This window comes from Semicossyphus pulcher, unplaced genomic scaffold (genome assembly GCF_022749685.1).
Source record: "Semicossyphus pulcher isolate SPU_LCO1_2020_fin unplaced genomic scaffold, fSemPul1.0.p SCAF_4, whole genome shotgun sequence".
NCBI classification, from domain to species: Eukaryota; Metazoa; Chordata; class Actinopteri; order Labriformes; family Labridae; genus Semicossyphus; species Semicossyphus pulcher.
Window position 1 is genome coordinate 22,520,283 of NW_027211715.1, and position 27,934 is coordinate 22,548,216.

At 41.5% G+C, this 27,934-nt stretch overlaps 2 protein-coding genes and 4 non-coding genes across 6 annotated transcripts; 1 reads left to right on the plus strand and 5 right to left on the minus strand.

Moving 5' to 3' along the window:
* Window positions 1-10,249: 10,249 nt before the first annotated feature.
* On the plus strand, window positions 10,250-13,502 carry b3gnt7 (UDP-GlcNAc:betaGal beta-1,3-N-acetylglucosaminyltransferase 7). The gene is made up of 2 exons (XM_069680182.1): window positions 10,250-10,483; window positions 11,861-13,502. Coding segments are annotated over exons 1-2 (1,257 nt in total). The 5' UTR covers window positions 10,250-10,481; the 3' UTR covers window positions 13,116-13,502.
* A 5,482-nt stretch (window positions 13,503-18,984) lies between these two features.
* Window positions 18,985-27,034, minus strand: ncl (nucleolin). The gene is made up of 16 exons (XM_069680153.1): window positions 26,915-27,034; window positions 25,789-25,890; window positions 25,580-25,691; window positions 24,745-24,867; window positions 24,205-24,420; window positions 23,840-23,965; window positions 23,446-23,529; window positions 23,131-23,254; window positions 22,539-22,675; window positions 22,119-22,245; window positions 21,761-21,897; window positions 21,431-21,560; window positions 20,939-21,081; window positions 20,570-20,696; window positions 19,983-20,275; window positions 18,985-19,754 (listed from the first exon to the last, which is right to left on the minus strand). The coding sequence occupies exons 1-16, from the start codon at window positions 26,930-26,932 to the stop codon at window positions 19,690-19,692; spliced, it is 2,064 nt and encodes a 687-aa protein (XP_069536254.1). The 5' UTR covers window positions 26,933-27,034; the 3' UTR covers window positions 18,985-19,689.
* On the minus strand, window positions 20,405-20,532 carry LOC138608053 (small nucleolar RNA SNORA75). Its single transcript, XR_011309411.1, has one exon. It is a non-coding gene; the product is annotated as a small nucleolar RNA SNORA75 (small nucleolar RNA).
* LOC138608059 (small nucleolar RNA SNORA57) lies at window positions 22,314-22,451 on the minus strand. The gene has a single exon (XR_011309417.1). It is a non-coding gene; the product is annotated as a small nucleolar RNA SNORA57 (small nucleolar RNA).
* On the minus strand, window positions 23,336-23,402 carry LOC138608057 (small nucleolar RNA SNORD82). The gene has a single exon (XR_011309415.1). It is a non-coding gene; the product is annotated as a small nucleolar RNA SNORD82 (small nucleolar RNA).
* LOC138608058 (small nucleolar RNA SNORA57) lies at window positions 24,510-24,647 on the minus strand. The gene has a single exon (XR_011309416.1). It is a non-coding gene; the product is annotated as a small nucleolar RNA SNORA57 (small nucleolar RNA).
* Window positions 27,035-27,934: the final 900 nt, after the last annotated feature.

A 27,934-nucleotide genomic window follows, 5' to 3' on the forward strand; every position in this document is an offset into this window, starting at 1 on the left:
AATTTTTGATTACCAAAATAGCCCCGGTGATAGCTGCTACCATCTTGCGATGATGACGTCATTTGGAGCCAGAGTTGCGCAGCAGAGATCGGCAGGTGGCGCCGCTGTAGCCACTTCCGCTAACCAAAACACCGCACCGCACGTCGGTGTGTTTAACAGCAGAACGGCTTCTTGTGTTGGTCTGAGGTTAACGTTCACAGATATGAAACGTCAATGACTGTAGGGATTGTTTTAGTTACGTCTCCTCTCACTGTTTCTCCTCTACTCTGCTGATCGGGAACAGATCGGCTGCAGGAGCCGGATTTGTCAACAGAGCTGTCAATCATCCTTTTTACAGCATCAAATAACTAATTGAAAATAAACTTGTCAGAAAAATGAACACTTGGACTTAAATCACCATGATAATAACAAGCTATAATGACATAAACCATGTTTGAGAAAAAATTATTTGGCATGTATTTTGATTTTATAGTTTGACTCATGTCCCATCTGTTAACATGGAGGAGGCGGGCTTTATGACCTATACTGCAGCCAGTCAGCAGGGGGCACTCGAAATGTTTTGGCTTCACACTTTTCATGTCGTCCATCTTTTTATACAGTCTATGCGGCAGACGGAAACACCTTTTGGACAGCACGGCAAACAAACACTCCGACGGAACGGCAGGATGGCAAAACTGAACACGCATGACGAGATGTTGCTATGGTGATGTTGAATAAACTATATAATCAATAAATTCATGTCATCATTTTATGTAATCATTCTGAAATTTGTAGCTATAAATGCAGCTTTCTCTTGATATTCAATTGCAAACATAAAATTATTGTTAGAACCCCCTTTAAGCTTAAACGTCATTCATTCATTTCTTATATGGATAGTGAAAGGAGACCTGCACTTGGTGTATCTGTTGTTTATCTTTGTCTGAAAAAGAGACAATAAAAATAAAAGCGGGTGGTGATATATTTATAAAATAATAAGCTTCTTGTTGTCCAGATCGCCCATGTTCTCTTGTTGTATGAGGAAGGTATGTAACATCCGGTTGTAAATTCAGTTGCGGAGGACGGCAAAAAGTTAATCTTTGGATGGCAATGTCTACTGTGGCGGGCAGATAATCTCTGCTGGCCTCAACACATTTAACTGTCCTGCTCTCGTCCACTAAAATGATATCTGGTTTTGCCTTCTATCGTCTGCCTGAATCCATGTGAACGCAGCATTAGAGCTGCAGCCTTGAATCACACATCACCTCCTCTTACATAATTACGGTCAGCCATTAGTCATCATGTTGTGCCTGCACGATGTTCTGTACTCACCTTTGTGCTGTGCACAAACAAAACTCTGTGTTCGCCTCAAAATGTGACACTGCAGGAAAATGCCCGCTCTTATGTGGTAAACTGAACGCTATTGCCAACTCACCTGGCAGCTGCACCCTTAAAGAAGTCCACGCTGCATGTTGTAGTCTTTATTATAAAGCCCCATGATTGATTGCTAGTAAAAGTCGTTTTTGCTAGAAACCAAAAATATGTTTACACAAGCCATGTGTCACTGAATCCACAGGCCGCTTAGACAAAGAGTGGGCCATTGCGCCTTGTTCTTCTTGGTATCTCTTATCAGTAAAAGAAGGATGGATGAATAGTTTTCATTCAGGCAGCTGTGTAAATGAAATCACATTTCCAGTTACCTGACAGCCTGTGACAGCCCTTCTTGCTCCAAGGTAAACAGTCAGAAAACATTTGCTTGTCTTCATGAGAGCACCCTGTTTTCATGGAATGAGGGGACAGGTTTATCACACTCTCTGTGAGGCAGCAAAACAGCCTACTGCTGGCAGCAAGCCGCCATCTTCCTACAAAGAAGTTGGCAAATTCCCAAATTGCTACACTGTCTTCAGAACAAATAACACAACTGCACAAACACCCTTTTCTACTGTGGCATACACAGTAGGCAAGCACAGGTGTTAATAATAAAACAACCTGCTTTGGTTTAAGGATTACGCATGCTTGCTTCCTGGAGAAATCATTACTGTTAAGTAAAACCTGTGCCTTTCCTTCTATGACGAGTCTTCCTACACACCCCTTGATCTATGACACTAAAATATTTAGCAAAACACAGATGGTCCGTCAACTTTATTCTGATTTAAAAGGGCAACAGGAATGACTGGGCTAGTTTTAGCAGGTCTAACTAACTCTCACATGTGGTCCCACAAGGGATGACATATTCAGCAGTTAACATTCAGCCAGCGAGCAGCAGCACAATGTGAGGAAACACCCCCCACATGACAGACTGACGCACTTGCAGCCAGGTGGCCGCATAACCCTGAGCTTGAGCCACGCTGGTACTCTCTGGCTGTAATGGGGACAGAGAGGAAGCTGCTGCTTTCTATCAAAACAAAAAGACGAGGGGATGGTGCTTGTAGATATGGAAAAATATCCAACGGTTACTGTGGATTTTATCTCACTGAAGAGTTTCAGGCTTGTTTTATGGGTCTCTGGGGGTTTATGGGACCAAGTTTAGGAAAACTGCATTTCACCGTCAGAGCATATCTTATCAGCCATTAGAGATTAGATGATCTACAAGCATAGACAATTTTTAAAAGCCAGAAAAAACAGTGAAAACATTGTTTTCATGTCCCTTTGAATAACCCTACAACATACATTTACTCTACTGTAGTTTCAATTTGTTCTTATTGCACTGTAAGTTTTTTTTTATGTAATTGGAGTACTATGAGGACTCTTATTCTCTTTTAGTATAATATTATTTACTCTGTATTTAGCTATTACATTTAAATATTTCAATCTCCTATTACTTTAAATGTATATTAAGAAAATTAAAATATAGACTTTTACAAATATAATATAAATCATCACTTATGGGCCTCTATACATGTGCGTTGGTGAGCGTGTGTGTGCGGACCCTTGGGAGACCCTTCGTCGACCTTTTCAGTAGGGGCGCTGTTGTGGTTGGTTCCCTGAGCCATCCACAGCGTATATGTGAATGTGGGAGTGGTTCAAATTAGCAACTGGGCCCTGTGCAGACCGGCGAACATGGCGAAAGAGCGATGCAAAGTTGGCCTTCTTTCTGTTGGACAGGTAGGTGCCCCAAACCGGGTAGGACAAGCTAATCGGCGGTTAGCATGCTAGCGCAAAGGTAACCGGTGGTTTGAATGCTAGCGCAAAGGTAACTGGTGGTGGTTAGCATGCTAGCGCAACGGCAACCGTAATGCTGTTGGTGGTAGCTCCGCAAGGTAGGCGTGTTCTCGCACGAGAGAGTGAGAGCTTCTGGTGACGGACAGCCCAGGAGGAGGGGCCCAGTTTCAACGTGTTGCTGACAAAATGCAAGGAAAGATCCTACTTATTATATCTTTAAAGAGTAACTGCACGCTTAAACATGTTTTTTTGAGCTGTAATCTAAATTATATTGCTGTACTGTGATGAAACACATCAGCGCTGGTGAAAATGGACAATTCTTACCAAAGTTATAAAAATCTAGCTCTGGACCTTGCCAGCCGATGGTGACTTAGACACGACTGTTTGGGACAAAATTACATCATGAATACAATTTTTTTTTAAAAAGGAATGTTAACGCCTGTCAATGCGCACACGGCTCCGAAAGCTCCAGCTTCAGGTATTAGTGGGGCTGGAGCCAACAGCTCGAACTGATAGGGCTCGGGACCACCACGGTCCTCCACCACACTAAAGTGCTCTGGAGGGGAGATGTTCTCCACCTCAAAAGAGCCCTCTGTGGCATATGTGCCATGTGACTCTGTGTCGCTCTCCATTTTTCTCTGGCCAGGGGAGGGGACGTCACTGAGCTGCCGGACACTCCCACCCACCCCTCAGCTCCTTGCCAACTTTGAGCATTTTTCAAAATTGTGCAGTGACTGGAGTTATACTTTAAGGATGTTGTTTTTATCTCCCCATCAATGTTTCTTTTATTTGGATACAGCACACTGAGTTGCTTTATAGATAACCTTGCGTTTTAAAAGAGTTTGTTTGGTCATGGCTGGATTCTTCCTTGTTACCTCGTCAAACAACTTGTCTTAAAGGGGATCTCAGTCAAAATAATGACTCTTATTTCCTCATATGTTCCATATTCCCAAGTAAAAGTATTACATTAATCCCCAACAGGTTTATTTGCAAAGTGAGTGGTAGAAACGGAGGTACAGTAAGAGGCCTCTGGTAGGTTATTGGCCATAATCATCCAGGCACAAAATGCAGGTAATCATGTGACATTTGAATGAGTAAACACAAGTTGATTTGCGTTTGCAAGCAACCATCAGCAAGTGCATTGAGCCAAAGTTTAACCAGGGAAATGCTTTTGTCACATATTAAGTCAACCTTCACCTTGATAATCAACAGTTAATATAGTAACCTGGGGACACGTATGCAGGATTGAATTGACCTGTGTCTTTACAGTTCATCTATGGTGAGAAAATCTTTGTAGAATCGCTGGCACCACTTTCAGATGTGTTTATCAGTAGACAGCCACATGCTACTGCTGATAAAAGGTGACGCCAACGCAGAAGAGACAGCAGTCCAGTGTCTCTGTCTCCTGAGCCTCGTGTTTCCTCTTGACCGGTCCTTTTGAACAGACAGATAAAGTTGACCCACACAACTGTGCTCTAGTTGTAAACACTTGTGTGTCTTTCCTTTAAGGCCATGTTTGGTCGAGTTCTGTTTTTAGTAGCACACCAAACTAAAGACAAGAAAAACACTCATTAAAAAAAACATCACTAAATATTGACAGAAGGCATTGTTGTCAGAGCTTTGGCTATTTTCATAAGGTTAAGGGGGCCGCTGATCAAACACAGTGAAGTCTTAAGCTTATTTGGAATTCACCTTTTACATTTTTGACCTTCTCAGGAATGTCCTCACAAAATATCCCTTAACCTTAAGCAATGAATACACCTACAATTTATTCTGTGTGTGCCCTAGAGCAAAACCAAGCAGTGGGTTGGCAGGTTTCGTGGGACATGGTAAATGCGAGTGTAAGGCTGTGGATTCTTCACAGACTGCTTTCCTCTGGGATCACTTTATCTCATGGCCTTTCTCAGCAGGACTGTGCTCAGTTGTCAAAGAAATGTAGATGTTAGAACTCTTTATTTTTCTGAGAACTTCCAGAAATGTTGGCTTAAATGTTGGTCTTGATAAAGATAAGGTCCCGTTGAAAAGTGCCAAAAAGTGCAGTTCCTCGTATGGGCACTTGAGGCTGGCTTCAAAAGCAATCAAATCCCCATAGACCCCCATGTTAAATACATCAGCTTGGTGTCACCTCGGCTTATTTGAGTCGACGGACTTAACCTTTGGGCTGCATTTGTTTGGTTCTTTTTGTGCCTCTTGGAAACTTTTACAAAATCTGTTTTTTTCAGAGTGAAATCTAGTATTACTTTGTTTATATGTTACCGACATTTTGCAGGTATCAATGTCTGCACTCATTACACCTGGGGGGGATAAATTGCGGCCACTGATAGCTCCATAAATTGCACATCATTTGCCCCCGCTATCTGCTGCGTCTCAAGGTCCGATTCACAAAGCAAATTGCACTGATGATATTCAAGCGCAAACACGCCCATAAAGTTTCGCAGATCCGTGCAGTTTGCTCTTGTTGTGCGTCTGATTGTGGAGAGGAGCTGTGCAGCAGTGCTGCGCTCTCAGGCAGTAGTTAAGCGCACATTGACGGGTCTTAATTCCATCCACAGATCCATGATGAGCAGGGAGAGGAGGGGGCAGCTCTTTAAACGGTTTACTGTAAAATCCAAACTCCACAGGTGTTTACTAGTTTAACTGTCTGTGACGCAGCTTCATCTTTTTTTAAACGACTGCGCAACAGCAGCGTGTCCTGATATAATCCCCGTCATGTGTAACGGCCCTTGTGCCGGGGTTGAGCCTCACACAGCACCTGACCTACTGGTCTCCCAATATAATAATAATGACAAAATATTATTAACAGATTATATGTACAGACAAATACTATTTTTAGTCGCACAAAAGGTTGAATTGTCGTCATGATCACCAACTGTGCAGTGCTGTTAATGCTGGTTATTAGGTGCTTTTTGCCACGAGGCTCATTTGCCCCGCCCCGAATGTCTGCATCATGACTCATTTAAATACGCACAAACGGCACCGGAGCACAGAGACGCTGTTTGCTCTGCAGCGCACTTTGGGGTACATTCAACCCTCTGCGTGTGCTTGGAGAATGAGGGGGAGTCTTCTTATGTCGTTTGCACAGGTTTAGCGGACCCAAAAGCCGAGCAAACCTTTAGTAAATTCCCCCCCTGGAGTGTTAGCTTAGCTTGATAACTATGTGATTAGCAAGCTAACTAACCAGCCTTGTACAGGCTTTTGCTAATTTAGCGTTAGCTACTTCCTCGCTCTACGGCTCCATCCTGTCGTCCAAATATGGTCTCTTTTGGCTCCAAAAAAACAGGATGGCGCTGGAAAAGGGGCCAAACTTGAGACTCAAATGGAAGTCCTCAAACAAATGGGTGATGCAACAGCGGCTATGTCCACTTTCTATGTTACACAGTCAATAGGGGTTAGGCTTAAAAAGTTCATAGCAGTTTACAAAACAAACTTAATATGGTCAAAAGCTCTAGAGATGCAAGTAAGCAGACTTTAAGTTAGTGTTGTTCTGTTAATAGCTTGAATTGTATTTTATAAAGCAGTGTGCTCGTTATAAAACAAACAGCAGGTTTGAAATAACTTCACGTCAATCATTAACTTACTAACTTAATTAGTTGATCAAGGTCAGGACAATTAGTGATGTATTTGGCACTAACAGGAAGGTGTTTCAGCACTTCAAAGGCCTTATACACTGTGGTAGGCCAACTTAGCAAAGCATGAGGATACACAATTAAGGTTAACGCGATTAAGTGTTGACGACTTATTCAGATTTTCCTTTGCAGCCTGTGCTGGTTTGTATTTACTAAACTCAAAGTGGCCTCTGCATGGTTAGAGAGGGGGCAGGTGTTTATGTATATCCACAGCTGACAGGGCCATTCACAACACCCCCTGATCACATCACCTTTGTTCTATTCCAGAGAAACATCCTTAGTTGACGGCTCAGTGGAAAAGGTGGAGATGGAGGACAAAGATCCCCCGGAGCAACGCTTTCTTCCCCAGCAGTAAATTCTTTCATGGTGACAGAGGAGTTAGCAGCCAGGGCCCCTCACTTCTCCAAAGGAGGAGGGGCTCATGAATCTTCTGAGGCTCGTTCATTCAAGTCAGACAGTTGTCAAGAGTCGGGCGAACCAAAGGTAATCCTCTCCCGAGTCCCTCAGGTGTGTTAAACCCAACAAGGGATTAGCACAGACTTCCTCTGAGCCAAAAGTAGCAGCAAGGTTTTCCATTTCTTATTAACGGTCTGTTTTTCTTATTAGCTACAACAGTCCAACCCTGCGGCCCACCTTGACTCCCATTAACTTCAGCAGAAGGTGAAGAAAGAGTGTAGTAGAAAAACTGATGGAGCAATGGTGGGAGGCACGCATTATGGCAGGGATAACTAAAATTGTGTAATTTCACCCATTAAGGATACAGGTTTCACAACTAACTCTTCCCAACAGGCGGGTGCTCTTTTATCATAAGACTATCATAAGACAGGTTTCCTCAGATACGGAAACATTTCTGTTGACTTGTGTTATAATTAACTCTTTAATACCTTACTGTTGAACTTTAGACTTTTGGTTTGAGAACAATACACCTTTTATTCAATGAAGGCATTATTACATTATTACACCTCTTAACTTCTTATGACTAGTTCAGTTTGGTGATCTTTATTTTAAGGTCAAAAGGAAACATTTGGGGGGGGTTGTTTTACAATGCACACTGATCATTAAAAGTTATCCTAGGTTACACAATATTACTCTCAAGTAAGTCAAAGCAGTGTTGATTATTCTGTGGTTCATAGGCAGCCCCCTTTACCCTAAAATAAGACGTGTGATTCATTGTTAATAGTAAAGTTTTGATGTGTAGATTAGTGTAGATTTGTTGTTGCTGCTGTTAGTTAAAAACTTAATTACAAAGAAGCTAGTGTAAAGAAGACTTGAAACAAGTAAATCAAGGTCCTTTTCAGACACCAACCACTGATAAGTGGATGTGCCCCAGCCAAAGGAAAGATGAGGGACCATATCATTCATTACCACTTGTCTACGGCCGTCGCAGAGCCTAAATCCACTGAGAGGAAAAAAAAAAGTCTAAACGGGAAAAAACAGCGCCAGCAGGCAACAGGATGCACATGGCCCTGAGAAGGATGGCTGGTTGGATCCAGGAAATGGGGAGAGAAGGAGAGGAAGGAGAGATTTTGGATCACAGCTGTGATTGAAAAAAACCCTGTTTTGAAGCACGAAGAGACATTTTGTTGTTCTTTCCCCACACCAGAAACACCGGATGAGCACGGTTTGCCACAGAAAGGGCGTGTGATTTTGATTAACATTCCTCGTTCTGTCTTCATGCCATAGAGACATTGATGTGTGTCAATGAGTTCGCCTTGTCATGTTACAGGAATATATCATCATAGATGTTTTACTTCCCAGATCACATTTTTCAGAAGCGTCCCTTTTATAGGGCGTGACATGTATCAAATCCTTTACACTGGCAGTGAAAGGCAGGAGAGCTTATGCTCTGTGACAGTTCATTAACACCAGAGCCTCTGGCCTGACGCCAGCAGTATACCAGGACGTCCGTTGTATCACTGAATAATATTCCTAAAGGTTTAGCAAATCATTGAGGCTCGGTTAGTTATTCAGGCTGTTCACAGAGGCCGGCATTACAAGACAAAGGTTTATATTAACCTAAGAAATAACCATTTTGACCTCTTCAGTTTTCTATTGTGCAACTATAAAGACAACAAACTTTAACATTTTGACACCACTTGTTCCCTTTTATGGTGGATTTTGTAATGTATGCATATCAACTTATTCTGTACTTGCACATCCAAAAGAGCAGAGCGACATTGGCATTTGTTTGTAAGTACAGTAAGTAGTAAGTAATGACTTTCTGTGTTGCTCTGTTTTGGTCTCCTCCATCAGATGTCAAATGTCCAAATAAAGCGCTAAAAGGTGCAAAAAGTGTTTACATCTTTCACTGTGAATATCAAAAGGAAAGATTAACCGTAATGGGACTTAATCAGTGGTGAAGAGATTAACACAATGCTATCCCGTATGGTCTGAAACAATACAAAGTTACATTAGCAATCATGTTTTATAATTAAGTATACAAATTAGGCTTTTATTGTTGTGTAGTTACAGTTTAGTCATCACAGCAGTAGTAATAGGAAAAGCTACATATGTGATAGCGGCAGCAGAAGTAGTTGTAGAGCTCCTGAGGCTTAGCAGAAGTTATAACAGAAGCGAATAATAGTATCAGTGCATTTCTACCTGGAGGAAATGTACTGCAGTCTTGGGAGTCTTTGTGAGCTATATCTAAACCTTTACAACTATGTAACATAAGTAGGGACTGGACATTATTTGTTTCTGTGGTTCTTTCAGCTCCAGGACTATGTATGCAAAGTTTCCTGTTATGTAATCAGTTCTGTGTAAAGTTGTTCGGCTGATTTTAAAGCCTATGTAAATAAGTTTGGAGCAGTACCTTTTTAACAGAGCTGGAAAGTTTCCATCTATGAGCCTACATTGTTAGAATAAAGTAAGTTTTTCAAATTGGCACCAAACCAAGACTTTTTCATAACATTAAATTTGCAAATAGAATACCAAATGTAGATTTACTGACATTGTAGTTGTCAGTAACTTAATTAAAAGGTAAGGAAGTGATCCATTCTACAAAGTCACAAAAATGCACAGTGAGATTTTCAGCCTTAATTAGTTTTCTCCATTTAATTAGCCTAACGGAACGTTTCTAGCATTCTGTGGAAGGCATTTAGGTCTGGAGCTAATTGTTACTAAAAAGCTAGCCATAGACCTGACTTAATGTCTTTAAAACTCGTGGGTTAACAGCATAATTAACGCCATTTTTTCCCTAGGATATCCACGTAAATTGTAACAAAAAGTCCTTGTTTGGTGTGGCTATTTCATCCCATAGACTTAGGAAACAAGAGAAATCCAATGTTGACTTTCTCTTATAGTTAACCTGTGACGGAGTTTTACGCTTGTGGAGTAAGTCCTGTGTTTACACGACGGGTGGACGCTTCCCTCCCTCTCCATTCATCATCCCCTCGTGCGCGTACGTGCTCTACGTAACTGCCGCCATGCCTTTAAAAGCGGGAGGGAGGGAGAGGGAGAGTAGTCATCGGCAGCGCAGATCTCACATCACACATCTGCAGCGCCAGTCAAAGAAACCTCATAAGCCTCTCCGCACCTTTTCACGATATTGGCAACAAGTCTTTTTTGATCGAAAGGATTATTTCTTCATTTTGTCCAAAAACAGAAGAGACATAAACGCAACACATTCAACTTTTTCTGGGCTCAAAATCGTTTTTTTTATTGGTTTAACTGTCTCCAAGCAACACAGTTCAAAGAGAGTCCCAAGCCTAAGAGAACATGTAAGTTAAGTCTTCGTTTATCATTCCAACTATTTAAACAAGATTAATAATATTACCGGATGTGAGTTGCCTTTTTTGGGTTGGATGCATGTTAAGGCATCGCACCCTTCTTTAGGCGTACAACTCAAAACTCTTAAACCATCATTTCATGAACATTTCGACTGAAGAAAATGATTCAAATGCTTCCTGCGATTAAGTGAAAAACATTTAAAGGAAATTATTACGATGAAGAGTAAAATAGGCTACAATAAAGATTATGCACGTGAACGAATTCAGATTTTCAAAGTAAATCTCAAGATGATGCTGTGGATCATATGAATGTATTTCAATAGAAAGAGGAAGTAGATAACTTTATATGATTACTAACATGAATGACGCACTCTGCCTTGCCTTTGTTTTATTAAAAAAATAATTAAACTAACAAGTTTTTTTTTCATTAACAACAACAACATTTAGAGACTTAATTTCGTCAACTATTTCGATTAGGCTTCTACTTTGTAAACGGTGTGTTCGCTCAGCCTGCTTACAGAATTAACCTTGTTTGAGGTTACTAGAGGGGGGGAAATCTCCTTCAAAGGTTTCTTCACTGTCCAAGCACGTTCCACTTCTTGTAGCAGAAATGAAAACTACCCCAAGTGACCTACCTGGACTTACGGTGATCAGTTCAATTAGGGAAAGGGAAACCACATATCTCTGCTGCATTGGATTTCAGAGGAAAGCATAATTTGACAGTCAAATTAATTATTTGCAATTTTGAATGCCATCTGTATATGACACACGTTGCACAGCATGTATACAGACAGAATGGGCAGACAGAAATGATAGTATAATGAAACCTTCCTTTAGGCAAATTCTTGCTTTGCAGTCGATACATAACAGCAAATACCACTGGAGTGCTCATAAACATAATGGAACCTATTGTGGTGACAATGCGTGGTTTACTTTCCCTACACAACATGCGTTTTTTTTTGTATTTTCAACTCTATTTTTTTCAACCTATTTTTGAAAAAATGTTTAAAGTTAACAATCTTACAAAACTAATATACGATTGTCCACAGTTTCATCAAAATATTAATACTGCTAGGTTTTATTTGGTGACCAGTTGTTAATCGTAAACTTATCATAGTTAAATTTGTTTAGGGTCCAACTTAATAAGGAAAAAAAGTGTCACTAGTGTCTGGTTTATTTTAAACTCCTTGTTTGACATTTGCGATACCTTTTAGTGCTTTCAATATATCTGTATGTACATGAACTCATTCCTAACACTCCATTGTGATTTTAATATGATTTCAATTTCAAATATCTATGAAAGGTATTTGATTAAGATGATTTTGGCCTTGACTCTGACTGGCATCTGTGATCTTTGTCTACACCCAGGATGAACAACAGAGACCGCTGGAGGGTGTACAAGAGGGTGACTGTCATGTTTTTCCTGGCAGTGTTGGCGCTGACTGTTGTCCAAAGAGGGAACATCAACATGGGGGCTCCCTTCGAACTTGAAAGGCAGGCTCGCATGGATGCGTCCGAGGGCGGGGAGCCTGGAGCTGCTCTGGAAGAGAAGGCCGACTCCTACCTGGGGATAAAAAGCTTCTGGAAGACTGGCAAATACAAGCCGGCAAGCAAATCTAGGGCCACCACACAGGACCCCAAAATCACTGAGGACAGCAGCCTCAAAACCTGGGACGTAACCAGCACCAACTGCAGCGCAAACCTCAACATCTCAAGTCAGGACTGGTTCAAGGGCCTGGAGCCAAATTTCAAGCAATTCCTGCTTTATCGACACTGCCGTTACTTTCCAATAGTTCTCAACCACCCAGAAAAGTGCAAAGGGGGCATTGATTTGCTTATGGTTATAAAGTCTGTGGCGACTCAGCATGATCGCAGGGAGGTGATCCGAAAAACGTGGGGCAAAGAGCAGGTGCTTGACGGCAAGAAGATAAAGACCCTCTTCCTTATTGGGAAATCCTCCAATGAGGCGGAGAGAGCAAACCATCAGAAGTTAGTTGAGTTTGAGGACTACATCTACGGGGATATCCTCCAGTGGGATTTCCTGGATAGCTTCTTCAACCTCACTCTTAAAGAGACTCACTTCCTCAAGTGGTTCAGCTCTTACTGCCCTGGTGTTCGCTATATTTTTAAGGGGGATGACGACGTCTTTGTCAGCGTGGAGAACATCTTTGAGTATTTAGAGAGCACTAACCATGCAAAGGACCTCTTCGTGGGAGATGTGATGTTCAAGGCCGTGCCCATTCGTAGAAAGGAGAACAAATACTACATCCCCCAGGCTCTGTATAGTAAGACACACTACCCTCCCTATGCAGGGGGAGGGGGTTTTCTGATGGATGGTACCCTCGCAAGGAGGCTTCACATTGTGGCGGATACTCTGGAACTCTATCCCATCGATGATGTCTTCTTGGGCATGTGCCTGGAGGTGCTTCAAGTCACTCCCGTAAAACATAACGCCTTTAAGACGTTTGGCTTGGTGAAAAATAAGAACAGTAAGTTGAACAGAGAACCTTGTTTCTTTAAGAGCATGATCGTGGTGCACAAGCTGCTCCCAGCGGACCTCATGCACATGTGGAATCTGGTCAAAAGCGACCTGGTCTGCTCGCAGAAAGTGCAGATCCTATAGCTCGATAGGAACACCAGGTAAGGACAGCAAAACGATGAGCTGCGCCCTGATGCACGAGAGTTGAAGGCGAACTTCCCAGTAAGCTCTCCTTTGTGTGGAGAGGGACCATGGATGGTATGCTTTTGCTGTTCCTGTGCGAGTTTTCTCAAAAGTCAAGTAAATTATACAGAGATTTTAATGGTTGTTTTAGAATTGTGTATTTATATTGGCATTTGAAGGACTCACTCTTTCAGATTGAAGAGACGACAACCAAAGTTGAGCAGATGCATCAATGGTTGCACTAAGGAGAGTTATTGTTGCAACTTCTCTGTTTTCAGCCCTGGTGCAGCGTTCTTCGTGGGTACCAATGCCCCCAACGTCATGGCCGACACCGATATTTGTTCTTCCATATGGTGGAAGTTTTCCATTGAACTGAAACCTGCTTGAAATCATGACCGATAACAAATCCATTAATGTGAAAAGAAACCTAAATTTATTTGTAAAATGTCTCGGACGACTTAGTTTGATTTGCTTGTTGTGCTTTCAGATTAGTCAGAGGGAAATAATGTTTGGTTTAGTTTGATCTAGAGTTTATAAGGGCAATAAGTACTAGTGGGTTCCCTGTTTTTAAAGCCATTGAACATGCTGCACAACTTGTAGTTAGTCCAGCATCCTGGGTTTGTACTAAGTGTTACACGTTGCCTTCATTTGTACAAGTATGGCATGCTGCAGTGGCTTCAAAGGGCTTCAAGTCAGAGAAAGAAACAACTCTCTCTACCTCAGTGATTCGGTTAAAAAATACCCTTTTCTACTCTAAGTGTAACCATGATACCCTTGTCTTCATATGCAGTCCATGTTCCCAAAGTAAGAGCTGAATCACTTTTCATATCGTAGAGGTCCTTGCACTCGTTTTATTATTTTTTTTGGTATGTGACTTGATCTGGACGTCTACGACTTCTTTACTACTGGAAACTTTTAAAACGATGTCTAAACTTGTTACTTGTATGCTGTCTGTGGATTTGAATGTGCTGATATACTTGACATGAATTGGGTAGAGGGTTTACGATGACACTGTGAACTAAAACTATTGCTGGTACGAGTGTATTTCATGTTAATTTAAGTGTCCCCAAATAAATGGGGCCAAATGTGGGGTTCTTATATTTAAGTTAAAGCATCAGATGAGGATATTAATGAAATGTTTAATGATTATAAAGCTGAATGTTGCGGGTGTAGTGGGTTATGTCTATATAATGTATATATCTGTAAAAACTGTAAATGTACATAGGTTGTTATTTGTAAATAAACATCCTGACAATACATTTGTCTTTGAATATCTGTCCTAGATCAGCGTTCAACATCTACGTGAAATCCGTTTAAGTCAGCCAACAATGGTGTCCAGTGTTGACATGTGCGCATCAGTTACACAACCACATAGCACAGAAAACATGTATGCTCAAACAGCCATGGAAGTGATAACGGTGCACTCAAAACAATATGGAGTTCATTTTATTCAATGCTGAGCAACCTAACCCAAGAGCATGTTGTTCTGTTTTTTATTCATCGGTGAGATCAGATGTCAAAGAGCTGTCACTTGCGTAATTGAACACTTGAATATAAAAGACCGCCGGATTATGATGTTTACAGAACATCATCTCATAGGAAATATGACACAAGTTTCTTCAATAATCTTTTGTTATTTAGTATAGTACATATTTCCACAGTCGATTTTGTACCAACTGTACACGCTGCTGCCTGGGTGTGACATTTCACACTGGTTCTGTTAAGAGTCACTGTCAAACATCGCGAGTCTTTTCACCCAGCAGAACTGCTGAGACCGATACTGCCAGTTAACAGTGAAGATATTGTTGAGAGCTTTACGTTGGCCCAGAAAGACAAAGAGGCCATCACAGAACAAAACAAATATCTTCCTGTTGTTCTTCACAATCTCTGTCAGCACAAAGACAAAAAAAAAGCTGTGAAGAAACTGTATCTTCTCTATATTGTGTTTCATGAGGGGCACACTTGCCAACACAGAAGCATAGCTTAACAAGGGTTAACTCTTTCAAACCTGCTCTTTGTTACACACAATGTACGCATGATAAAGAGAAGACCTCTTTATCGTAGCCATTGGTGTGATTACTTCACTATTCACATTTGATTACTGTCAATGCTTTTCTATCAAGGTTTTACATTTTGAAGATTGTATTAACAATAAGAAAAAAGCAGCTGAAAGTTAATTGATCAAATAAGGGTGTGAATGAGTGGATGGATAATGGAAATAATCAAACAAACTTTTCCTATAAAGACAAAAAAGAAATGGCTGCCTTAAGGATAAGACAAAAAATGTTTTGTATTAGCTTAGCGCAAATAAGCTGTAGTAGGCAATCATGTAGTTAAAGCTGCTTTGTAAAAATCTGTAAGTCAGTTGATCTAATTTCCTCTGTTGTATGGGCTCCTGGGGTCCATATACTGATCACATGAGGTGTATAACAGCCCCATGGTCAAACAACGACAAGCTAGCTAAGTGGATGGATTACAGAAATATTTAAACAAGACAACCTTTTTCTTGTAAAGACACAAATGACAAAAATGGCTGGTGGAGGATAAGACAAATATTATGATCTATTTTTCCATTATTGTTTTCTTTTTCATGTCTGTATACTAAATACAAAGCTAGTTAGCTTAGTTTACCTTAGCTAATATTAGCTTAGCCAATTTTCAGCATCAAAGATGCTTCAAAACCAGCTGTAAGTCAATTGTTTTCATTTCCTCTGTTATTTTGGGTCCATATACTTGTAACACAGGGGTGTGAAAGCGGGGTTGACACGTAATCTACTGGTGGGAGAGGATTCTTCTACAACCGCCCCCATGCTCAAAGAAACACACGTTCTTTCTTCCTGTTCTTTGTGCTGCACTTTGTGCTTATACGTCATAGTTAGCATGCTAACAGAGGTACAGATGCAAACACGATGCTAAATATTAGCACATGTTGTGAGCATGTAAGCTAATGTTGTGTTGTGTCATGGTGTGCCTTAGTAAAGCCTTGCAGAGCTGCTAGCATGGCTGTAGGATCTTTTTTTATTATAATGTTGCTCTAATATCATTAATAAAGCTCCATACAACTGATACATTACAAAATTGATTCAACAATCTCCAAAAAAATAATTCAAAATTATGGATATATTTTTTATATTTCTTTAATATATTATCTTCCAGCACTATGAGCAGTTTGTCAGTGAGTACATTACAATGCACCCAGTTCTCATGGTCAGTTCTGAGTGTGTAATGCACAGCTGTGTGTTTGTGAGTCACATAGAGTGGCTCCCAAACAATAAAATATGATTCATGTCTCATCCACTTCCTCAAAGCTCTGACCGAAATACTTTCAAGTTGAGAGGAAGCTAAAACTCACAGCTAAAAGATGAAGGAGAATAAAGACAACCCAATTGTTTTGAGGCTGTCAAATTGACTTATCGACCACCCTTTTAAATTAACCTTCATCTACTGTAAACCTCCCACTCAGGTGCTGATATTTGACTGTATGTGAGCACACACACCGGGCCTTCCCAACCTGCCTGCAGACCAGGAGCTGCGTATTTGTTGACACTAATTGGAGGAAGCTTTTGATGTCAGCATGGTCAATGGGTCGGCGGGAAGGGGCCGCGAGCTTTCACACTAGCCCTCTATTTTCTTCAAAGGCCCCTGGAGGATCATCATTGGCATGGTCGACGGTGGGAATGTTGTTGCTTGGGCTAAAATTAAAAAAGAACATTCCTCAACTGCTGACTCACCTCTATCAGCATCTGTGCCAGTTATAATAAATCATGTATACTGGGTAAAGTTTTGTCCAGTACAAAAATCAGTGACACTAAATAGTCAACTTGGGAATAGGACAAATATTTTCTGTCATTTTCTTATGCTAAAAATAAAGATGATTAGCTGAGGCTAGTCTGGATCTATGAAAAGGTTACAAAAGCCATCTAACTTCACATCTAAAAATCACGTACGAACTTTAATATATTATTTGTTAAATCTGTACAAAAATGAATTGTAGTGACACGTTATAGTTTAATAGTTTAACTATTACTCAGCTGTGTATGACATGAAAACCCAGGTATGTAAATTTACACGATACTTCCTCAAAGGAACAGATCGCTGGTGACAATTATGCAAATGCATATACCCCACCCCCCACCCACACGTCGCTCTGGAAAACAAGGCCAAAGCAATGCGATTTCATAGTGCATCTGTGCTATAGGACACCACGTACTTGACAAAGACCCATTGTGAGGAGGAGAGCAGTATACTTGCGTTTAAAGAGGGCCCTATTTAGACCAGCCACTAAACAAATGAGAAAAAGAATCGGTCTCTGTCCTCTCTCCTCCTCACAATGCTGCACTGACTCCGCGCCATGCTTCTATTTTTTTTAGAGAGTTCAATACTTGTTTCTTAACAGTTATTAGACAGAAGGGCAAAAACACAAGGTTAATACTAAGCTAAATTATATTCTTTCCATTTGCTCCAAAATTATTGGGAGAAAAAAAATCCTTTTAATCTGAAACACAGAAGTGCTCATGTTAACAATCTTATGCATCTGGATTGATAAGAAAACATTAAAGAAAAAGCACAAATGCACTCCAAGGTGAACCAGAAGACAGAGAAGAAAGCACACGGGTCATTCTAGACGGCTGACATAACGCCACAGAGAAAAGCTAGCATGCCCTCTGTCACCGCCCGAGGCGGGGGGCGACAAATCTGTAAATGGAGGTATTCAGTGGTGCCATCATCAGGGCCTCCCGCCCAGGCACCTTCAGAAACAAAGATCCCTGTTCAGCTACCAGGGACTCCGGATGACAGCAGACTGCTGTCTACTGTCTGGTGGTGTCACTGACATGAGAGACCTGCACAGCAGCTCAGGGTCACTCTTAATCAAGACTTGCAAAGTCCTGTTGCAAACTAAGCAACCGTTTAGGTTCACTAGGACTTTGAGTGTCTTCTATGCATGTCACTATAACAGGCATGCCTGTACAGAGATATACATTGTACAAACACCCATTTCAGACCAGCTATGCAACTATACTGTACATTGCTTTATCGATGGTCTCTTATTAACCAAGTTTCGCCGTTACTCCTTGTATTATCCTAATTTTTTGGCACTGTGTGAGCATAATGACAGATACCACACTAGCACAAAAATTGCCTCTCAATTACAGATCTGTGAGCAGTCTGAAGCAGAGTATTTAGATGTGTTTTGCCTTGCTATGGCAGAATGGAAGGCAAGCCTCCATAGCCATCAGGGCCATCTATGTAAATCTAAGATCTGACAACACCCAGTGAACAGTCACTGTTGTACATATCAGTTCCTCATTGAGACAGGACTCACCACTCTGAGGTGTGCCTACACTTAAAGCTACGTGATGGAGAGTGCCACCTGGTGGAAAGAAAGGAGTTTGTCCTCCATCAGCTTTTTAAAATGGAAGGATTCAGGATTTTTAGCAATGCAACAAATGCAGGTTAGGTTACATTTTAGGATGGTTTGTAGACTCTCATTTGGCTTACAATATGACCCCATAACCCCCAGCAGCAGAGATGGAAATGATAAAAACCCTTCAAAATAAAATTACACAGCAAAATCACAGCCTCCATATTTACGTTTTGAACCCCTCCATTTGCAGTCTTACGACTTGAGCTTCACACTGCTGCAATTTATTGCAGGGATGTTGCATTTCATTTGATGCACTTAGCTTCATTTAATAAAGACGCAAATTAACCATATTTGGAGGCCGCCTAGCAAATGACAGTTCCGTATTCAAGAAAACTCGAAGGCTGGGGGACACTGCTGATACTTCATCAATTATTGAGATTGACATGTGTGCAATGAGGACAGACATTTAAAAATCACCACCTACAAGATTTTATTTTATCACGTGAAAATCTTGGGATTCTCTGACGGGAAAAAATTAGTCAATGCACTACAAATATTTTATGTTACATAGACAAGAGGTATTACATCCTCTGTGACTCAAACACTGATTATGCCCCATCAAACAAACATGACAGAACATCTTTGCCATTTTCTTAACACCCAACTCTAGAGCACTGACTCAAATCTTCTATCAAAATATGCTTTGCACATTACAGTAAAACTTGGCTCCTAAAGCAAACTAAATGACAAACAAAATAAAAACAAAAACATATGGATACAAGTGTATTTTTTTACAAAAGGTAAAATGAAAATCATACAAACTGTTTAAATTTACACGATGTATCTGACAAAGACGAGCGTATTTTTCACAGCAAACTTGTTTGCCAGACCCATTCCATTTTACTCCTTCGGAAAAGCAAGTAAGCTAATGAGGGCGAGAGGTGCAGGTTTGCAATAGGGACATTCAGTGCTAACATGTAGCACTTTAGCTGAGAAGGTCAGAAGTACCAGTCTGGCACAGAAAGGAAGGGGAGGTTTGAAGGGTCTAAATAAAGGGCTAAAATGCCCGTTAACAGTTAAATATATATCAATGACGCTTTCTGGAATGTCCAAAAGCTCTGAAAAGTGATGAAACCAGAGTCCATTCAAAAAGTAAAACAGACTAAGGATTTAGTCATCAAACTTGATTTTCTTCCCCTGGGGTTTGCCTCCAAATCCGCCGCCACCTCTTCCACCTAAAAAAGAAATCAAAGACAATTTTGTTTACAAGCCAGAAGCATCAAGTTCAAATCACCAACTAAGAATATCATAATACTCCGCTTTGACCCTGAAGGGGAAGGATTGAAATACAAAAAAAAAAAAATATGAACAATGAAGCCTCACTTTTCCCCAATTTCAAAAACTTAACGTTAGCAAACCAGGCATTTGTTGGTGTCAATTTTCCTAAATTCAGTTTCCTTTACCTCCAAAGCCACCACGTCCGCGTCCACCACCACGAGGGCCTCCCCTTCCACCTCCTCTGCCGCCACCGCCGCGGCCGCCAAAGCCGCCACCGAAGCCTCCAAAACCACCGCGGCCTCCTCTGCCGCCACCACGGCCGCCAAATCCGCCGCCGCCTCGGCCTCCGCGGAAGCCGCCTTCGCCCTTGGGCTTGGCGTAGTCCAGGGTGACCTTGTAGCCATCGATCTCACCGTCGTCCATGGCCTCCTTGGCTGCCTTGCAGTCGTCTTCGTTGTCGAAGTCCACAAAGCCAAAGCTACAGGAGCAGGCAAAAAGTGGGGTTTAGTTTACTTCACCAAAAGTAACAAACTCTGAATTGAAAATGATTCATGAGATCAAATTAGAGAATTAAACTTAACACTGAAGTTTCAGTCTACCATGTGTTGATTGTTTCACATCAGACATGGGCAACTACCACTAAAGGTAGCTGCCTGTTTAACTGCGAGTTTGCTCTACTTCTCATGCGAATCCGTCCACTGTCACTGCTGGACAGAGCGGTGCTCACGAGAAGAATAAAGCCACAGGAACATTCTAATCTCTACAAACTTACCCTTTAGATGACCCCGTTTCTCTGTCTGTGACTATCCTGGCCGCTGCGGCGCCCTCAAACGCATCCTTCAGGGTCTGATCTGTTGTGTCCTCTGAGAGACCCTTGACGAAGAGGGTTTTTGTTGGACCTGGTAGCAAGGAAATGCAATGAATTAAACTGTTAAATCATCACCAAGTTAAATGTTTATTTACAGGCCAGCTCAGGACTTGACTATCTTGGAATCGTCACAAAGTTTCAGGAGATTGAGTTTCATCACATCTGGCCTTGATGACAAAGGCAGTGCAATTCTCCCCCCTCATAGCTGCAGCTTGGGATATTATCCACACAAAGACCACTGTTCAGTATCAAACATTAAGTCGGAAGTCTTACCTGAGTTTCCTCTGCCTCCATCTCTGCCCCCGCTGTTCTGACTGTACTCCAGTCTGATTGACCGGCCTTCGATGTCTGTGTTGTTGAGGTTGTCCAGAGCGTCCTTAGCATCTTCTGTGCTCTCAAACTCTACAAAAGCAAAACTAAGGACAAAAGGATGGCATTAGGAAAGGCGAATACTGCATCACTGGAGAAACAAATTCCCTTTTCCCCTCAAAAACATACCAATAAAACACTTTGACTTTCTTGTCAAATGATTACCCGTGTTACACATTTCTATCTGTTGCACAGCAGACATAGGCAGGACCCATAATGAGTGTAGGGACAGCCTGTTCTAACTGTGTATTGGCTCTGCTTCTCGTGCGAATCCATGCAAAATCACGGGCAAGATTAAGAGGAGCTCATGAGAAGGTGCAACACTTTGAGATCTAATTCACGTTGTAAGGATGAAGAGCTAGCTCCTTAAAGATAGAAACCCAGTTTGATATTTACCCTTTAGGTCTGCCGTCTCTCTGTGGGATCCTAATGGAGACGGCCTTCTCGAATGTGGACTGCAGGACTTCCTCTGTGGCACTGAAGGCCAGATTGTTCACTACCAGTGTTTTACTCGCTGCTCCTGAAGCTACAAGGAGGGGGAAACAAAAGATTGTGAGACGAGTACGACGGAGAAACATCCTTTTGGATCAGAGAAGTACTTGAGGATCTTCACTGAGATGCGAGTAGTAGTATTGAGTAATTATCTTCACACAAACTTCTAAAGCCTCGTACAGTTTAAATGGCAATGCCGTCTTCAGAGCTTTACAAAGTGTACAAAGAGCTCACCTGCCACCTTGGCCCCTTTCTGGCTCTTCTCTCCAACATAGTCCACCATGATGGACCTCCCCTGTACATCAGCTCCCTGGGCCTCCTCCAGCATCTTCTCTGCTTCGGCCTCAGATTTGAACTCGATGTAGGCAATGCTGTCAAAGGAGAGAGAGGGCGTTACTTCTCTAGCAAAAACGAAAGCATCGCTTATAAACGTCAGGCTCGAGTATGAGGAAGTAAAAACTCTGGCATGTTCATATTTCCATAAAACTGGACTGGACTGGACTTGTATAATCTAGCAGTGTCATGTAGACTCAAAAAAAAAAAATGACTAAAGGCCTTTCACTTCACTAGTTGGTGCTTTTTTTGTTCTTACCCTCTGTTTGAACCGTTCTGGCCTGGAGGTAACCTGACGTCAACTGCATCTTCAAAGACTTCCTTCAGGTCCTCGACGGTCGCAGAGAAGGGGAGGTTTTTTACGAACAGTGTCCGTGCATCCCTCTCTGTGGGTCAAATGTCAATGTCAGTATGCATATTTGGACATTTCAGGAGAATCTAAAAAAAGTGGCACGAATGTAGCAGCGATTGAGGATAGAACCGGCAGACAATGAAACACACCGGCACCGAAGACATAGCACTGCATTTGCTTTTCCTCCGTACATTACACACATGAGTACTAAACAACCTCAAGTATGCCAAGAAATGGAGGGTGCATCTTGTTAAGAATGAGCATTGGTGCAAATATATTTTCAATCTTCTGGATCTTTTTAATGGACACACAGGCAACATGTTTTACCTTTCTTGCCCTCCTGTGAGCTGTCTTTGCTGCGGGCCCTGTCCAACTTCACCTCCTGACCCATGATCTTCTTGCCGTTCAGCTCCAGCGCCTTCTGCATGTCCTCCTCAGATGCAAAGTCCACGTAGCCAAATTTCCTGTTGAGGCAAGTCATGAAAGTGCCGTTAGACATTCCTTTATAGACCAAAAAAAAGAGCCCATGCCACTAGTTTGAAGTTGAATCAACAGATCAAATTTTAAGCATTTATTGTAACGTCTGCTTTAAGAAAAATGTCAAACGCTTCAGGGGTAATCAATTTAAAATGTTTAGTTCATCTTACTGACAAACAAAGATGTATAAACAGTTAATTTATCGAACAATTTAACACTCCGATTGTCAGATGTTGTGGGAACACCGGATGAACTTAAAAGTTTAGCATATAGAAATTAGATCCTCGTTTACAGTTTAAGGAAACGTGAAATTAAAAATGGAGATGTAGCACCGATACTAGAAAAATTGGTAGATCCTTATCCTTAATCCTTCCTGTCCTGTGCAGTGCATTTGTCTCTTTCTGTGTGGCTGAAAGTATGCGTCATGCTACTGGTTGCTTACTTGGATCCACCTAACCGGACATCGACGACCTCCAGATTGTTCTTGGAGAAGAATTTCCTCAGGGACTCTTTGATTTCGTCAAAGTCTTTGTTGGAGTTCAGGTTTCCAACAAATAGACAGAACCCTGGTGAACGAGACAGAACATGTCCACTGAGTCACTTTTCGTTTTTGTAAACATGCACTCATTTTATGAGTTATGCAAGACACACTCAGAGTAATAAAAGGTGACATCACACATCAGTATTAAGTCCCTTGTTGATCATCATAATACAACTCATTAAAGTCAATTGAAGGATTCAGTGCATGTTTTCTTACCTTCGCCCTCTGCCTTTGCCTTCTTGGCAGGAGGTGTGTCCTTCTTGCCCTCTGCCTTCCTCTTAGCGGGAGTAACTGGGACTTCTGTGGAGACAAGAGCATTGCATTATTTTTAAAACACAGGCAGGAGGAGAAACAAAGACCATGTCTGGAAGAGTTAACGGTAAACTATGAGAGGCTTGAACATGAATAAAAGATGCATCAGTGCTTCCACACTGTTGCGTAACAGGCTCCACCAGAACACTCCAACAACAAAGCACACTTAACTAATGTAGACGGAGCTGACAAATGCACACATTTTAAGTATTTGTTGTTATATCAAAACATAAATATATTGATCTACTTATTGTTACTGCTGCCTTTGATTCGGGGAACTGAAAAAATTCAAACGCACCATCTTCATCATCCTCGTCATCATCATCCTCGTCGTCATCTTCCTCAGACTCCTCCTTGGCCTTGACCATGCCGGCTTTCTTCGCCTTGGCTGGAGCAGGAGTTGTGTCCATCTCCTCTTCAGACTCTGTAGAGCCACAAACATCATTGTTAACAGTTACAAAGTGGTTGTGACCAAATACAAACCAGTGAGCTGCCATGAATCTATATCAGACCGATAAAAAAGGTGACATCACACAAAATCAGTATTAAGTCCCTTGTTGATCATCATGTACAGGATATAGCTCACAAACCAGGAGCTCCACTCTGACATAACAAAACACTAAACATACATTCTCAAAAATAAGGAACTAATCAAAGTCTTACCATCTTCATCGTCATCTTCGTCAGACTCCTCAGCAGCCTTTGCAGCTGGTTTGGCAGCGGGTTTAGCCGCAGCCTTCTTGGGAGGTGGGGCCTCTTCTTCTGAATCATCATCGTCATCTTCATCAGAGGACTCCTTTGCAGGTGCAGCCTTCACTGGGGGCTTGGCAGCAGCCTTTGCTGCTTTCTTGGGTGGTGGGGCCTCTTCTTCTGACTCATCTACACAGAGCACACACAAAAAAACATGAAACTAAAAGCATGAACAATCTGCAAATCCTCTTAAGACTCCAAAAAGTCGTTAAAGGCAAGAATGTAACAGCGATTGAGGATAGAACCGGCAGACAATGAAACACACCGGCACCGAAGACATAGCGCTGCATTCTCTTTTCCTCCTTACATTACACACATGAGTACTGAATGACCACATGCATGCCAAGAAATGGAGGGTGTGTGATCAGTTTCTTTCGAGTAAATTGATACAAAAGGACCACAAATTACAAATCATTCACATTTTCTGCAGATGGCAAAGAAATGCAGGTTTACCATCATCGTCGTCATCATCAGACTCCTCAGCCTTGGCAGCGGCTGCCTTGGCTGCAGGTTTAGCGGGTGTTGCTTTTGCCGGGGTCTTTTTTGGTGGGGGGGCCTCCTCTTCAGACTCCTCCTCTGTAGGTTGACATAAGCAAATTAAATCTATTTTTTTATGATGATGTTGCATAAATTCACATTTTGAGATTTGTGTAAATTTGTCAACATGCCTTCACCCGCTCAAATTAAATAAGGTTGCCATGCACTATTATAGTATCAGTTAAACAGGCTTAAGTGGCACATAGTTGCTTAGCAATGATGCATAAGAAGCTACAGTGGTAGATGTGTATGCAATGTTAACATCCTGTATAAAACTAGTGACAGCTGCAAAGCTTCCCACATTAAATGTACCTGTCTATTTTTCCAAGACCCAGATTTTGATAACCAAACTCAGTGGGATAACCAATATATATGAAGACACACCATTTAAATAAGGTGTGAAAGTAAACACTTCCTGTGTATCATGTCTGTCCAAATCATTTAAAATTACCCGAATCATTGCACAACTATGTCTTACATTTGGACAGTAAACCAAATGAGATTTCCTGTATTTACATATTGTATGTACATAACACATCAGATTATGACTTGTCATAACAAATGCTAGCATGCATGAGAAATTTAACGGAAGGAAGAAGTTTTAAAATATTTGCACATGAAGTTTCTCAGCTCAGAACACAATGCGGAAAATTATTCTGTTTCCATTCATCCACTTTATGCAAATCAGGAACTCAGATGGTTTTGTTTTCTCTTAAGTCTAATTAGGTTAGAGTCAAATTTCACTTCTTACCAGAATCATCATCGTCTTCCTCACTTTCTGCTTTTTTGGCAGCAGCGCCATTTTTGACGACCGGGGCGGCTTTGGCTGGTGTGGCTTTCTTCACCGCTTTAGGGGGAGGGGTCTGCAATAAACAAATAAACATTTTATTTATTTATTTCATCTACCTTCTTCAAATTGTTTCAACATTTCAGGCCTTCACAGACTCAAATATACTGTACCTCTTCCTCCTCATCACTGCTGTCCTCTTCACTAGATTCCTCCTCCACTTCTTTAGGGGGTGGAGGGGCTTTTTTCTTCTGAGTTGCTTGCTTGTTTGCTGCCTGTGAGAAAAGGAAAAAGGCACATCAGAAAGTTTAGGGTTTAGTTTCACAATAAAACCTGGAGGCATTGTTGTCCTGATTCCTACTTAAGCGTGTGCTGATGAGGGGGTTTACGGCGTGAGGTGATTTGAGTTTAAAAATCACCAGAACCCCCACAGCAAGCAAAACTGATAATTTAATCATTTCAATTGTTAAAGTCGGATAAACACGAGTCACGGTTAGAGATAGTTGTCCGGTTGATGATCAGTTTTCTCGGTTCTGCGTTTCCACCTCGTGTGTCACTCAGAGCAGGCGCACAACCCACGTGGAGCTCAGGAGGTAGGGCTGCTAGCATGTTGGCTAATTTTACTGTTTGCAGACGAGCTTAAGTCGCATGCGGAGCAGCTAACAAGACAAATGCGAGTAAAATACAAATAATAAGCTCTGATTCAGACATCTTACCGCAAATACGATGAGCTATGTTTTTTCTTTGTACCAATGCTTCGGAGCAAATAAGGTTGAGTTTTAATATGGACTGATAACCGCGTCAATGCTAACAATTAACCACACATGAGCTCGCATTTTGAACACATCTTCCTATAATTTTCCACTAAATTATTAGTATTAGTAGGAAAGCTCGCGCCACATGCCGTTTAATCCACTATCTCGCCCCTGTATCTCTAAAATCCATGCTGAAATCGAGCACGCGCATGAATGCCATCTTGAGTAGTCCGTGAGTTAGCAGGCCAGAAAACCAGCAGCAAGCTACAAACATGGCCGATCTCATTTGATGAATATCGTTCAGTATGGTTATAATAAGAAAGCCTCTGTGTTTTTTTCGACAAAGTAGACGCTTACAGATTACAGAGTAATTAATGAACAGAAAGCTTTAGCTGCAGAACATGTGCTGACATTTACCACCGGCGTCAGTTCCGTTTTTCTCACAAACGCAGCAACTTCTTCGGAGAGGCCTTATCCGTAAACACACCTTTCTTTCACAAACGCACGCTCTTTTACCTGTAAAACACACTGCATTTGATCTTACCTTTGCTAACTTCACCATGGTGCTGATATGTGTTTCAAAGAAACACAAGGAACTGGACGTTTGAAGACAAGTGTTGAAATAGCTAGTGCATACACGTGGCTCAGCCTACTCGGTGGGACATTGGACAGGAAAGACAGATAAGTCGAAGCCGCGCTCGTTACTCTCCTGCTCTGCGCGTTCACGTCATCCCGCCCACATGACCGTGTCGACCAATCACAAGTAGGGGCATTTGCCTCGTGCCCACGCATCGCCTACACACACACACACACACACAGGCGATGGACAATCTATCACTCCACAGAAACAAACGTTTTTTGTGAACATTTAAGTGAGTGTGATAGATAAAATATATCACGTGGTGCAGCATTTATAGTAAAAGCTCGGAGGGAATAATGATTTGTTTCCGGAAACAGAATTATCACATGTTAAATTAATCAAAATACAGTCTAATTCTATTTTCACATGAAAAACATTGAACCTTAAAAACAGTCCAGTCTCTTGAGAATGAGACCACGTGCCTCAATGAGGTTACCTGTATAAATAAAGGCTAAATAATAAATACATAAATACATGTAAAGAAAAATTTAAACCGTCGACTTTTTTTATGATGTACCACGTACAAGGCCTCTCAGTACAAAGCGTCTTTATGTCCCATGCAGCTGTTTATAAGAACCACGTGGTTTGGTCCAGTTGCCGTCACCCGTCTACCACGTGGAGCCCACAAACACTCCGCCATCAGCTGTGTAGAGCACAGTTTACTCTATACTACTTCCATTACTGCTGCTGTATACTTTTGCTCCCCATCATACCAAAGGGAAGTACTTCCTTACAGTTATTAGCCATTAATAAGCTAATTACTTTGCAGGCTAAAACAACATATCATAAAATAAAAATGTAAGATAAGATAAGATGGAACTTTATTCATCCCAAAGAAATTATAGAGCCAGATATCTCCAAAAATACAGTACAAAATTAGAGAAATACAAAAAACAACTTGTATAGGAGGTGAAAATATAAAAT

Excerpts from the sequence above, each read along its gene's own strand:
- ncl (XM_069680153.1), bottom strand. Across the intron at positions 21,561-21,760 it reads GAAAGGGGCCAAGGTGGCAG|CTTCAGGAGCAGCGAGTAAA; the intron begins GTGAGCTCTTTG and ends CCCTCCTTGTAG. Across the intron at positions 20,276-20,569 it reads GAAACGGGGTCATCTAAAGG|CTTTGGCTTTGTGGACTTCG; the intron begins GTAAGTTTGTAG and ends CTGCTCCTGTAG.